A 14,470-nucleotide genomic window follows, 5' to 3' on the forward strand; every position below is an offset into this window, starting at 1 on the left:
GTGGAGCACAGGCTCCGGACACGCAGGCTCAGTGGCCATGGCTCACGGGCCCAGCCGCTCCGCGGCATGTGGGATCCTCCCGGACCGGGTCACGAACCCGCGTCCCGTGCATTGGCAGGCGGACTCTCAACCACTGCGCCACCAGGGAAGCCCTTTCCTTTTTTTAAAAGATATCTGTACCTTCCTGTTCACTGCAGCATTATTATTATTTTTTTAATTAATTAATTTATTTATTTTTGGCTGCACTGGGTCTTCGTTGCTGCACGCAGGCTTTCTCTAGTTGCGGCAAGTGGGGGCTACTCTTTCTTGTGGTGCACAGGCTTCTTTCTCACTGCAGTGGCTTCTCTTGTTGTGGAGCATGGGCTCTAGGTGTGCGGGCTTAAGTAGTTGCAGCATGCAGGCTCAGTAGTTATGGCTCATGGGCTCTAGAGCACAGGCTCAGTAGTTGTGGCACACGGGCTTAGCTGCTCTACAGTATGTGGGATCTCCCCGGACCAGGGCTCGAACCCAGGTTCCCCGCATTTGCAGGCAGATTTTTAAAAAAATAGCCATCCTAGTGGATGTGAGGTGGTACCTCTTTGTGGTTTTGATTTGCATTTCCCAAATGACTAATGACATTGAGCACTTTTCATGTGCTTGTTAGCCACTTGTACACATTCTTTGCAGAAGTGTTTATTCAAGTCCTTTACCTATGTTTTAATTTGGTTGTTTAAACTGGAATTTAAAACTAAAAAATTTTAACCTCTCATCAAGACAACAGTAAGAAAAAGACTAGATAAACCACAGATGAAGAAAAAACATTTGCAAGATATATATGAGATATAATACTTGTATCCAGACTACATAAAGAACTCGTACAAATCAATATTATAATGTGAATGTCTGAATAAGAAACCAGGCAAAGAGTTGAAGAGACACTTCACTAAAGAAGATATATGAACAGACAATAAGCACATGAAAAGGTGCTTATTATGGTGACATCTTTAGTCACAGGGAAATGCAAAAAACAAACCAAAAAATCCACTATGAGATTCCATTTCACACCCACTACAATGGCTAAAAAAAGTGACAACACCAAATGCTGGAGAGGATATAGACCAACTGGAACTCTTACACATTGCTGATAGGCATGTGAAATGGTACAACCATTTTGGAAAACTGTTTGACAGAGGAAGTTAAATATATATATACCCCATGACTCAGCAATTCTACTCTTAGGTATTTACCAAAAAGAAATTAAAACATAATGTTCACATAAAGGCTTGTATAAGAATGTGTATAACAATCTTATGTGTAATAGCCCCAAACAGGAATCAAACCAAGTGTTCCTCAATAGAAGAATGGATTAAAAAATTGTGGTATATTCACAAAATGGAAATATATTTACAGTACTAAAAAAGAATGAACTTTTTTTTTTTTTTTTTTCTTTTTGCGGTATGCGGGCCTCTCACTGTTGTGGCCTCTCCCGTTGCGGAGCACAGGCTCTGGATGCGCAGGCCCAGCGGCCATGGCTCACGGGCCCAGCCGCTCCGCGGCATATGGGATCCTCCCAGACCGGGGCACGAACCCGCATCCCCTGCATCGGCAGGCGGACTCTCAACCACTGCGCCACCAGGGAGGCCCAAAAAGAATGAACTTTGATGAACACAATATAGATGAATCTCAAAAACATTAAGCTGAGCAAAATAAGCCAGACACAAAAGAGTACATTCTGTGTGATTCCCCCTATATAAAATCCAAAAACAGAACTAACAATAGTGAAGAAACAGAAAGTGGTGGTCATGAGAGTGGAGACTTGACTAAAGAGGGGTACGAGGGAACTTTCTGGGACGACAATAAATTTAAATTTTTTTTAGTCGATGGTTAACATCATGTGTACCACTAAAAATACTTCAAATTGAATACCTAAGATCTACGCATTTTATTGTATGAAAAAAATCCAAGACATAAGTCAGCCTGAGTTATGGTACGTGGTACTCATATTGAATAATATAGTTACTCCTATCTTTGTACACAAATATACCTACTCTCTGAATGTTTTACTTGAAATAAATGGACTTACTAGGTTTAAGGATATGGATCTTAAGTTTTCAAAAACTTTTTCTTTTTTTTTACATTTATTTATTTTTGGCTGTGTTGGGTCTTCGTTGCTGTGCACAGGCTTTCTCTAGTTGTGGCGAGTGGGGCTACTCTTTGTTGCGGTACGAGGGCTTCTCATTGCAGTGGCTTCTCTTGTTGTGGAGCACGGGCTCTAGGCACGCAGGCTTCAGTAGTTGCAGCATGCAGGCTCAGTAGTTGTGGCTCACGGGCTCTAGAGCACAGGCTCAGTAGTTGTGGCACAGGGGCTTAGTTGCTCCACAACATGTGGGATCTTCCTGGACCAGGGCTTGAACCCGTGTCCCCTGCATTGGCAGGCGGATTCTCAACCACTGCGCCACCAGGGAAGCCCTAAAGCCATAACTTTTTAAGACTGTCCTTATGGAACTCCCTGGCGGTCCAGTGGTTAGGACTCCTGGTTGGAGAATTAACATCCTGCAAGCCATGCAGCGCAGCACAACTAACTAACTAACTAACTAATTAACTGACTAAATAAATAAATAGTGTCCTTAATTAATTTGAGGAAGCCAAAATTTGAGACAGAAGGCTTGCTTGGGAAACACTTAATATGTGCCCAGTCACAAAGATGTTTTCCCACAAGCTGGCCCCTGTCCAGGTATTTATTAAAATAGTCATGAAAAAATTAAGCAATCATTGTTTGCTACTTGCTCTGTTCAAAGAATTATTTACATGTCGTAGAATAGTAGGAATGACTTGACTTATGGTAGGGATGGTGTTCTTGACCTTAGACATCATTCAGATTCATGGGCCACAGCATGGGATTTATAAGATCTGCTATGTAGTTGATAATTCAGATAACTCCCATATATTTTTTTCTTTCTGTCATATTTTCTAATAACCTATTTTCCCTTTGATATCTTAACATATTTTCTTACTATCCCTAGTAAGTATCCTTTATCATGTTTTGGACCTACATATCTGACCGATTAGGGTTAGGAGTACCCCAGTATAACAACATCCTTGTAATGAACAAATAATCCATTTTTATTATTTGGGAAATCAGAAGAACTACATTTTGAGTATATCAAATTGGATTACTTGCTATTTCCCAAACATCCCCTCCCTCATTTCGGTCAATTCTTAGGTGGAAATTACATTTTTCCTATCCCCCGTGCCTAAAACCAACGAATTATTAAAGGCTCAGATGATTTATTTTATAAATACTCCCTTTATGCCCCGATTCAAAGGTAATCTGAATTCCTATTTAGTACCTTTTAGCCCTCTTAAGCTAATTCAATATATTCTAATATATTACTTATTTGTGTACACATCTCTCAGTGCTTTGTATAATATCTTTCTCATAAGAGGTAGTTAAATGTTGAATAAATGTTTTGCAAAATAAACCCCGAATTAAAAAAAAGAGAGAGATAATTATACTTGAGTATAGGTGTAAAGGTCCAACATGAAAAATATATTTCTAATTTGCAGTAGTACATACCAGTGATGCCGTCCGTATAGTAGCAAAGTGTTCTCGATTACGGTAGTGTGATTTATGACGAGATACTTGGGGTGGAGATTGTGGATCTGAGGCCCTTGTTCTAGGATCTCCCTCTTCTCTATAATTTTCTTCCTCCTAGGCAAAGAAACAGACATTACTATCTGAGGTGAACACAGTTCATGTGAACTTTCAAGAAAGTTACAGTCTAAACACAACTTGATCAATAAATCTCAAAGACAATTTTAAAAAGCAAAAACAAAAAATGGGAATGCTGACATTTTATTTTCAACACAATTTGAATCAGGAGACATTATTTCCTCAGTGTAGGAAATAGCACACAGATTCATGATAAGGAAATGTATATGGCTAGAGTTATTAATAGACATTAAATGCAAAATTAAAAAGCTTTAACATAACTTAAAAACAAAGATAATAAAGCATGCAGCCAGTATTTTAAACAGCAGTAATAAAATTAATTACTCTAAGGCTCTTGGGTTTTAAAAGTAATAATATAGCTTAAAAAGATCTTTATAATACTTCTGCCATTTGTCCAAGTAAACAAAAAATAGTTATACAAATTTTGAGAACTTATGTCTTTCTTGACATATACCTTAGTTCATTAACTGAAAAGGAAGTCAACTAGTAACCAACTAATTGTGGGAATAATCTTTTTACAGCTAATCCTCTTACCTAAGAATATAAAAATTAAACATGATTTTTCCCTAAATAACACTACTACTTAACTAAATCATTCTTGAAAACTGTGAGTTAAAACATTTGTAATATAAATTTTTCCATTTTAACCATTTTTACATATATAATTCAGGGGCGTTAATTATATTTTCAATGCTGTGCCACCATCCCCACTATTTCCCAAACTTTTTCATCAGCCCAAATGGAAATTCTGTATCCATTAGCAAAAATTCTCCATTTTATCCTCCAGTCAGCCCCTGGTAACCTCTAATCCACTTTCTGTCTCTATGAATTTGCCTATTCTAGATAGTTCATATAAGTGGAATTATACATTATTTGTCCTTTTACATCTGACATATATCACTTAGCATAATGTTTTCAAGGTTCACTAATGTTGTAGCATATATCAGAATTTCATTCCTTTTTACAGCTGAAAAATATTCATCATATGTATATACCATGGTTTTGTTTATTTATTTATCTGTTGAGAAACACTTGGATTGGTTCCACCTTTTAGCTATTGTTCCTAATAACTTTCTAGGTAACACTAAGCTGTGAAGTTTAAAAGGAAGCATTCCTATTAACTGCTAAAAGGAGTTATCTGATATTCAAATATTTTCAAGAAAATTTAAAATGTTGCATTCGAAAGTATGAAGACTAATGTACTAAACACCGGTATTTCCTAAACCCAGAATTTATATTTTTCCATAATTATACGAAATCTTAAAGATGTAGACATTATGGATAACACAAAAGTCACTTTTGGTCACCACCCATCCTAAATCATTCTCCCACTCTTCAAAGGCAACCGTTATATTATAATGAATTTCATGAGTAAACCTACTAGATTTTTTTTTAATCTACTATTTTTAAATACTTTATTTTCCATCTAAGTAACTTCAAATAATACATTATATATAGTATTTCTGTATTTTTTCTTCTAAGAGTTTTTAAAATATTCTTTTCGTATTCTCAAAACATTAGTTTCCCAAATGCAGACATTACATTGGGAATTAAAAAGCCTATTGCCATTCTAAAATAAGTTACCTAAAATTGTTCCAAACTTCTGAAACAGCAAAGAAAAAAAAAAATCTCGAAGGGGATTAGGAACCAAGATGGTGAAGTAGGTCGTGCTCTCACTCCCTCTTGCAAGAACACCAGAATCACAACTAGCTGCTGGACAATCATCGACAGGAAGACACAGGAACCCACCAAAAAAGGCACCCCACATCCAAAGACAAAGGAGAAGCCACAATGAGATGGTAGGAGGGGCACAATCACAGTAAAATCAAATGCCATAACTGCTGGGTGGGTGACTCACAGACTGGAGAACACTTACACCACAGAAGTCCACCCACTCGAGGAAAGGTCCTGAGCCCCACGTCAGGTTCCCAACCTGGGGGTCCAGCAATGGGAAGAGGAATTCCTAGAGAATCAGACTTTAAAGGCTAGTGGGATTTGACTGCAGGACTTTGACAGGACTGGGGGAAACAAAGACTCCACTCCTGGAGGGCACACACAAAGTCGTGTGCGTACTGGGACCCAGGGGAAGGAGTAGTGACCCCAGTGGAGACTGAACCAGACCTACCTGCTAGTGTTGGAGGGTCTCCTGCAGAGGCGGGCGGTGGCTGTGGCTCACCGTGGGGACAAGGACGCTGGCAGCAGAAGTTCTGGGAAGTACTCCTTGGCGTGAGCCCTCCCAGAGTCCGCCATTAGCCCCACCAAAGAGCCCAGGTAGGCTCCAGTGCTGGGTTGCCTCAGGCCAAACAACCAACAAGGAGGGAACCCAGCCCCAGGCATCAGCAGTCAAGCCGATTAAAGTTTTACTGAGCTCTGCCCACCAGAGCAACAGTCAGCTCTACCCACCACCAGTCCCTCCCATCAGGAAACTTGCACAAGCCTCTTAGATAGCCTCATCCACCAGAGGGCAGAAAGCTGAAGCAAGAAGAACTACAATCTTGCAGCCTGTGGAACAAAAACCACATTCACAGAAAGATAGACAAGATGAAAAGGCAGAGGGCTATGTACCAGATGAAGGAACAAGTTAAAACCCCAGAAAAACAACTAAATGAAGTGGAGATAGGCAACCTTCCAGAAAAAGAATTCAGAATAATGATGGTGAAGATGATCCAGGACCTCGGAAAAAGAATGGAGGCAAAGATCGAGAAGATGCAAGAAGTGTTTAACAAAGACCTAGAAGAATTACAGAACAAACAAACAGAGATGAACAACACAATAACTGAAATGAAAACTACACTAGAAGGAATCAATAGCAGAATAACTGAGGCAGAAGAATGGATACGTGACCTGGAAGACAGAATGGTGGAATTCACTGCTGCGGAACAGAATAAAGAAAAAAGAATGAGAAGAAATGAAGATAGCCTAAGAGACCTCTGGGACAACATTAAACACAACAACATTCACATTATAGGGGTCCCAGAAGGAGAAGAGAGAGAGAAAGGACCTGAGAAAATATTTGAAGAGATTACAGTCGAAAACTTCCCTAACATGGGAAAGGAAATAGCCACCCAAGTCCAGGAAGCACAGAGAATCCTATACAGGATAAACCCAAGGAGAAACACGCCAAGACACATAGTAATCAAACTGGCAAAAATTAAAGACAAAGAAAAATTATTGAAAGCAGCAATGGAAAAATGACAAATGACATACAATGGAACTCCCATAAGGTTAACAGCTGATTTCTCAGCAGAAACTCTACAAGCCAGAAGGGAGTGGCGTGATAAAGTGATGAAAGGGAAGAACCTACAACCAAGATTACTCTACCGGGCAAGGATCTCATTCAGATTCGATGGAGAAATCAAAAGCTTTACAGACAAGCAAAAGCTAAGAGAATTCAGCACCACCAAACCAGCTCTACAACAAATGCTAAAGGAACTTCTCTAAGTGGGAAACACAAGAGAAGAAAAGGAACTACAAAAACAAACCCAAAACAATTAAGAAAATGGTCATAGGAACATATATATTGATAATTACCTTAAATGTGAATGGATTAAATGCTCCAACCAAAAGACACAGGCTTGCTGAATGGATACAAAAACAAGACCCATCTATATGCTGTCTACAAGAGACCCACTCAGACCTAGGGACACATACAGACTGAAAGTGAAGGGATGGAAAAAGATATTCCATGCAAATGGAAATCAAAAGAAAGCTGGACTAGCAATACTCATATCAGATAAAATAGACTTTAAAATAAAGAATGTTACAAGAGACAAGGAAGGACACTACATAATGATCAAGGGATCAATCCAAAAAGAAGACATAACAATTATAAATATATATGCACACAACATAGGGGCACCTCAACACATAAGGCAACTGCTAACAGCTATAAAAGAGAAAATCGACAGTAACACAATAATAGTGGGGGACTTTAACACCTCATTTACACCAATGGACAGATCATCCAAAATGAAAATAAATAAGGAAACAGAAGTTTAAATGACACAATAGACCAGATAGATTTAATTGACGTTTATAGGACATTCCATCCAGAAACAGCAGATTACACTTTCTTCTGAAGTGCATACGGAACATTCTCCAGGATAGATCACATCTTGGGTCACAAATCAAGCCACAATAAATTTAAGAAAATTGAAACCATATCAAGCATCTTTTCTGACCACAACGCTATGAGATGAGAAATGAATTACAAGGAAAAAAAAACGTAAAAAACACAAACACATGGAGGCTAAACAATACATTACTAAATAACCAAGAGATCACTGAAGAAATCAAAGAGGAAATCAAAAAATACCTAGAGACAAATGACAATGAAAACATGACGATCCAAAACCTATGGCATGCAGCAAAAGCAGTTCTAAGAGGCAAGTTTATAGCTATAGAAGCCTACCTCAAGAAACAAGAAAAATCTCAAATAAACAATCTAACCTTACACCTAAAGGAACTAGACAAAGAAGAACAAACAAAACCCAAACTTAGCAGAAGGAAAGAAATCATAAAGATCAGAGCAGAAATAAATGAAATAGAAACAAAGAAAACAATAACAAGGATCAATAAAACTAAAAGCTGGTTCTTTGAGAAGATAAACAAAATTGATAAACCATTAGCCAGACTCATCAAGAAAAAGAGGGAGAGGACTCAAATCAATAAAATTAGAAATGAAAAAGGAGAAGTTACAACAGACACCGCAAAAATACAAAGCATCCTAAGAGACTACTACAAGCAACTCTATGCCAAGAAAACGGACAACTGGAAGAAACGGACAAATTCTTAGAAAGGTATAACCTTCCAAGACTGAAACAGGAAGAAATAGAAAATATGAACAGACCAATCACAAGTCATGAAATTGAAACTGTGATTAAAAATCTTCCAACAAACTAAAGTCCAGGACCAGATGGCTTCACAAGCGAATTCTATCAAACATTTAGAGAAGAGCTAACACCCATCCTTCTCAAACTCTTCCAAAAAACTGCGGAGGGAGGAACACTCCCAAACTCATTCTATGAGGCCACCACCACCCTGATACCAAAACCAGACAAAGATACTACAAAAAAAGAAAATTACAGACCAATATCACTGATGAATATAGATGCAAAAATCCTCAGCAAAATACTAGCAAACAGAATCCAACAACACATTAAAAGGATCATATACCAGGATCAAGTGGGATTTATCCCAGGGACGCAAGGATTCTTCAATATACGCAAATCAATCAATGTGATACACCATATTAACAATTTGAAGAAGAAAAACCATATGATCATCTCAATAGATGCAGAAAAAGCTTTTGACAATATTCAACACCCATTTATGATAAAAACTCTCCAGAAAGCGGGCATAGAGGGAACCTACCTCAACATAATAAAGGCCATATACAAAAAACCCACAGCAAACATCATTCTCAATGGTGAAAAACTGAAAGCATTTCCTCTAAGATCAGGAACAAGACAAGGATGTCCACTCTCACCACTATTATTCAACATAGTTTTGGAAGCCCTAGCCACGGCAATCAGAGAAGAAAAAGAAATAAAAGGAATACAAATTGGAAAAGAAGAAGTAAAACTGTCACTGTTTGCAGATGACATGGTACTATACATAGAGAATCCTAAAGATGCCACCAGAAAACTACTAGAGCTAATCAATGAATTTGGTAAAGTAGCAGGATACAAAATTAATGCACAGAAATCTCTGGCATTCCTATATACTAATGATGAAAAATCTGAAAGTGAAATCAAGGAAACACTCCCATTTACCAGTGCAACAAAAAGAATAAAATACCTAGGAATAAACCTACCTAGGGAGACAAAAGACCTGTATGCAGAAAACTATAAGACACTGATGAAAGAAATTAAAGATGATACCAACAGATGGAGAGATATACCATGTTCTTGGATTGGAAGAATCAATATTGTGAACATGACTATACTACCCAAAGCAATCTACTGATTCAATGCAATCCCTATCAAGTTACCAATGGCATTTTTTACAGAGCTAGAACCAAAAATCTTAAAATTTGTATGGAGACATAAAAGACCCCGAAGAGCCAAAGCAGTCTTGAGGGGAAAAAACGGAGCTGGAGGAATCAGACTCCCTGACTTCAGACTATACTACAAAGCTACAGTAATCAAGACAATATGGTACTGGCACAAAAACAGAAACATAGATCAACGTAACAAGATAGAAAGCCCAGAGATAAACCCATGCACTTATGGTCAACTAATCTATGACAAAGGAGGCAAGGATATACAATGGAGAAAAGACAGTCTCTTCAATAAGTGGTGCTGGGAAAACTGGACAGCTACATGTAAAAGAATGAAATCAGAACACTCCCTAACACCATACACAAAAATAACCTCAAAATGGATTAGAGACCTAAATGTAAGACCAGACACTATAAAACTCTTAGAGGAAAACATAGGAAGAACACTCTTTGACATAAATCACAGCAAGATCTTTTTTGATCCACCTCCTAGAGTAATGGAAATAAAAACAAAAATAAACACATGGGACCTAATGAAACTTAAAAGCTTTTGCACAGCAAAGGAAACCATAAACAAGACGAAAAGACAACCCTCACTATGGGAGAAAATATTTGCAAATGAATCAACAAAGGATTAATCTCCAAAATATATAAACAGCTCATGCAGCTTAATATTAAAGAGACAAACAACCCAATCCAAAAATGGGCAGAAGACCTAAATAGACATTTCTCCAAAGAAGACATACAGATGGCCAAGAAGCACATGAAAAGCCGCTCAACATCACTAATTATTAGAGAAATGTAAATCAAAACTACAATGAGGTATCACCTCACACCAATTAGAATGGGCATCATCAGAAAATCTACAAACAACAAATGCTGGAGAGGGTATGGAGAAAAGGGAACCCTCTTGCACTGTTGGTGGGAACGTAAATTGATACAGGCACTATGGAGAACAGTATGCAGGTTCCTTAAAAAACTAAAAATAGAATTACCATATGATCCAGCAATCCCACTACTGGGCATATACCCAGAGAAAACCATAATTCAAAAAGACACATGCACTATTTACAATAGCCAGGTCATGGAAGCAACTTAAATGTACATCAACAGACGAATGGATAAAGAAGATGTGGTACATATATACAATGGAATATTACTCAGCCATAAGAAGGAACGATATTGGGTCATTTGTTGAGATGAGGATGGATCTAGAGACTGTCATACAGAGTGAAGTAAGTCAGAAAGAGAAAAACAAATATTATATATTAACACATGTATGTGGAACCTAGAAAAATGGTACAGATGAATCGGTTTGCAGGGCGGAAGTCGAGACACAGATGTAGAGAACAAACGTATGGACACAAAGGAGGGAAAGCTGCGGGGGTGTGGGGATGGTGGTGTGCTGAATTGGGCGAATGGAATTGCCATGTATACACTGATGTGTATAAAATTGACGACTAATAAGAACCTGCTGTATAAAAAATATATATAAAACAAAATTCAAAAATACACACACACAAAAAAACTACTCAAACTAATCAGATGAAGAAAGTTATTTACCAAAGTTGAAATTTTTTTTCACTGAAATCCAAATACTCACAGGTTTTAAATGGATGACAGAACTATTAGACATCACTGTGTGGTCTCCCTCCATCATGTCTAGCTCACTCTTGTCATCCGAGGCATCTGGAAGACTGTTAACACTACTGCTTTGGCTACTGGCACTGATGGACATACTGGGAATAGACTGATTACTTCCAACACTATTCACTGTTCCTGTCCGCCCAACACCATGATCTTGTTCCTAAGGAAAAAGAGCATTAGGTTCAAATATCTGTATCTCTTCCGATTTTGTGAATATAAGCACCAAGCACACTGCTTGGCACACTGTCTTTAGAAAGTCAGAGGTCTATCATGAGACATTCCCTTTATTTTTGAGACAAGGGAGTTAACCAACTGCTAACAGAAAAATAAACAAATAAAAATGACCAGCAGGTAAATAACAAAAACCAAACCAACTGTGTGAAAAAGGCAGTTTATCAGTTTTGGGTTATTTCTAAAGTACAGCATTTTCTCTAAATTGTTTGACACTTTTTGAAATCCATTTTTACCACACATCTCATGGGTTATATAGAGAGATTCTGCTCATTTCCCAATGATTCCCATGGTTAAAACAAGCCCTAACCATGGGAATTCCATGTCAGTCCGGTGGTTAGGACTCTGTGCTTCCAAAAAACAAAAAACAAGCCCCAACCTTTAAAAAAAAAAATCTTAGAAACAACTCCTTTTAGTTGAAGCCGTTTGAAGTGTATTTTTCTTTCTTACTTAAAATATAGTCTCTAGCCTATCCTTCTACCACGAAATAATTTAATTCCTATTTTTCTGTAAATTAAAAATTATGTATTACATATATATTTAATCAGAATCACAAGAATGTTTTTGTGAAGTAACCAGGCAAGCCATGGTATCTGGGTACCAACATTACAATAGTCTTACCATACCAAAATTCTATAAGATATGCAGAATTTAATAAATACAGACACATGGTATATATAGAGGAACTTTTCTTATGTCTCTAGCCTAACAGAGATGCTGTTATAGATTAAACTACATGAGAATCTTATTAATTTCACAACTTTACTTTACCACAACTTTATTTCACATATCTAGAATAACCCAAAACAATTTTCGAAAGACTATCAAAAGAACTATAAAATAAAACAAAAATACCCAAAACTGTAGGTTAAGAAAATCTTGCATTTTATAGTTCATTAATTATGTAGCACTATTAAAAATAAAAGTAACTAACCGCTGCTCCTAGTTTCAGAATGTAAAGTGATCTCTCTCACCGGAAAACAGAAAAAACAAATCAGAGCTCTGGAATTCTGACAGAAGCAAAGAAGAAAACTGAAAATATTTACAGTAAAAAAGATAGCTTTGTATGTATATTTCCATGTGAGAAAGTTCTGTAACATATCCATTGCAAATTTATATTTCCATTCTCCCTAAAAGGCAACAGGGAAAGAACCTGACCTTAAGAATGACAGCTATTTGAATTTGAACCCATATGGCTCTACCTACAGTGAGTTAATCACTGACCCTTGCTTTTACTCATTTGTAAAATGAGTATTTAGAACTGCGTAGATGGAATCAAAGTATGCAGAACTGAAAAGAAGTGTCCCTGGAAGAATGCTTGGTAACTTTCTAATGACTTGTGAGTGAGTACGGTCAACTTCCAGAGTCTATAGTTTCAAATACTTTCAAAAGCATGTCCCACACAACTGGACAATCAGGCAAAAAAAAAGGGTTCAGTGGCCAAGAAATTTGAGAGGGACCAGATTAAACAAAGTTGAACTGGTTTCTTTAATACAAGACTTCTCAGAGTTTTACTATGTATGCCAATGTGCACTATGAAGGGACTGGATTTAAAGAACACAAAACCCTTTTTTCCCACCTGGGATCTTACAGGACCAGTGTTAAGAAAACACAACCTGAGAACCACTGATGTAAGAAATTCGTGATGTAAAAGACAAGTTGCATAAGTAAAGAAGCCAATGAAGAGAGCTCAATATTTGCATCATTTCTAAATTATTACCTCTTCTTCTTCCTGTGCTTCTACAGCTGGTCCATTATGTGCCTCCTGGAAAAGGAGTTTCTTCATCTTTCGATACTGCAGATTGTCCAGCTCCCTTACTGCGTCCTTTGTCCTCTGAATAAGATCTATTAACACTGTTTCAGGGCGCTCCCGAAGAACAAACATGTGCTGGATAAAAGAATGTAAAAATCAAGTTGAAATCTATATATTTTTCAGTTAGTACAAATGTACCCCTTCTTAGACCCTAGAGATTATATCCTGAATAAGCATGATAGATAATGCATATAATCTATAGCTATTTAATTCTATTACATTTCTGACATCTTATACTTATGAAATTGTCATTTACATATATTCACTCTCTGCCTACATAACTACCCCTGTACATTTTTTTTTTTTTTTTTTTTTTTTTGCAGTACGCGGGCCTCTCACTGTTGTGGCCTCTCCTGTTGTGGAGCACAGGCTCCGGACGTGCAGGCTCAGCGGCCACGGCTCACAGGCCCAGCAGCTCCGCGGCATGTGGGATCCTCCCGGACCGGGGCACGAACCCGCGTCCCCTGCATCGGCAGGCAGACTCTCAACCACTGCGCCACCAGGGAAGCTCACCCCTGTACATTTTATAAAAACTTTGCACATCATACTTTTGTTGGTCAACTGAAAATGCAGAATTGAAATGATAAAAGGGTTTAATTAAACACTAAGAAGTAAGTCCAATTAGAGCCCTAAACAAAGGCTAAATAAAGGTTTACATATTCTTATAACTGTTGATTTCACAGAAAAGGCACATCAGTTCTGAGTTTTATTAGGTTTTCACAGAAATGCATTTACTGATGGTGAATTATGTAATATAAACCTGGATATTACGGCTTTCTTTATATGTTGCATAAACAAAACTCTTCATAAAACACTAGCAGTTGATTAAAAGCCATTATATTGTTAGTGATTTTTACCACTAACATTTAATAAAGCTTAATGTTATCAAATAAAGAAAAGTAGAAAGAACAATTCCAACTTTAGAATATCACTGCTACATTTTGATACCTTTCTTTTCAGAAATTTTCTATGTATAGACTTTTGTTTTGTAGATACAGTTAGTATATAGATTGCAGAAAGATACCTTCTGTCCTTGAGTTCATGAGATACCCTTGAATTTTTGTAA

The 14,470-nt window shown here is 37.4% G+C and overlaps 1 protein-coding gene across 1 annotated transcript in view; it reads right to left on the reverse strand.

The window, feature by feature from the left end:
• The window catches only part of TAOK1 (TAO kinase 1), a 155,455-nt gene that overhangs the window by 31,346 nt on the left and 109,639 nt on the right, over window positions 1-14,470 (reverse strand). Inside the window, exons 11-13 of the mRNA XM_082603520.1 lie at window positions 13,312-13,479; window positions 11,317-11,520; window positions 3,557-3,691 (exon numbers count right to left, since the gene is read on the reverse strand). Of these exons, the coding sequence (XP_082459646.1) occupies window positions 3,557-3,691; window positions 11,317-11,520; window positions 13,312-13,479 (507 nt within the window). The remainder of the gene's footprint in view (window positions 1-3,556; window positions 3,692-11,316; window positions 11,521-13,311; window positions 13,480-14,470) is intronic.

This window comes from Mesoplodon mirus (assembly GCF_964341445.2).
Source record: "Mesoplodon mirus genome assembly, chromosome: 18".
Taxonomy (NCBI): Eukaryota; Metazoa; Chordata; class Mammalia; order Artiodactyla; family Ziphiidae; genus Mesoplodon; species Mesoplodon mirus.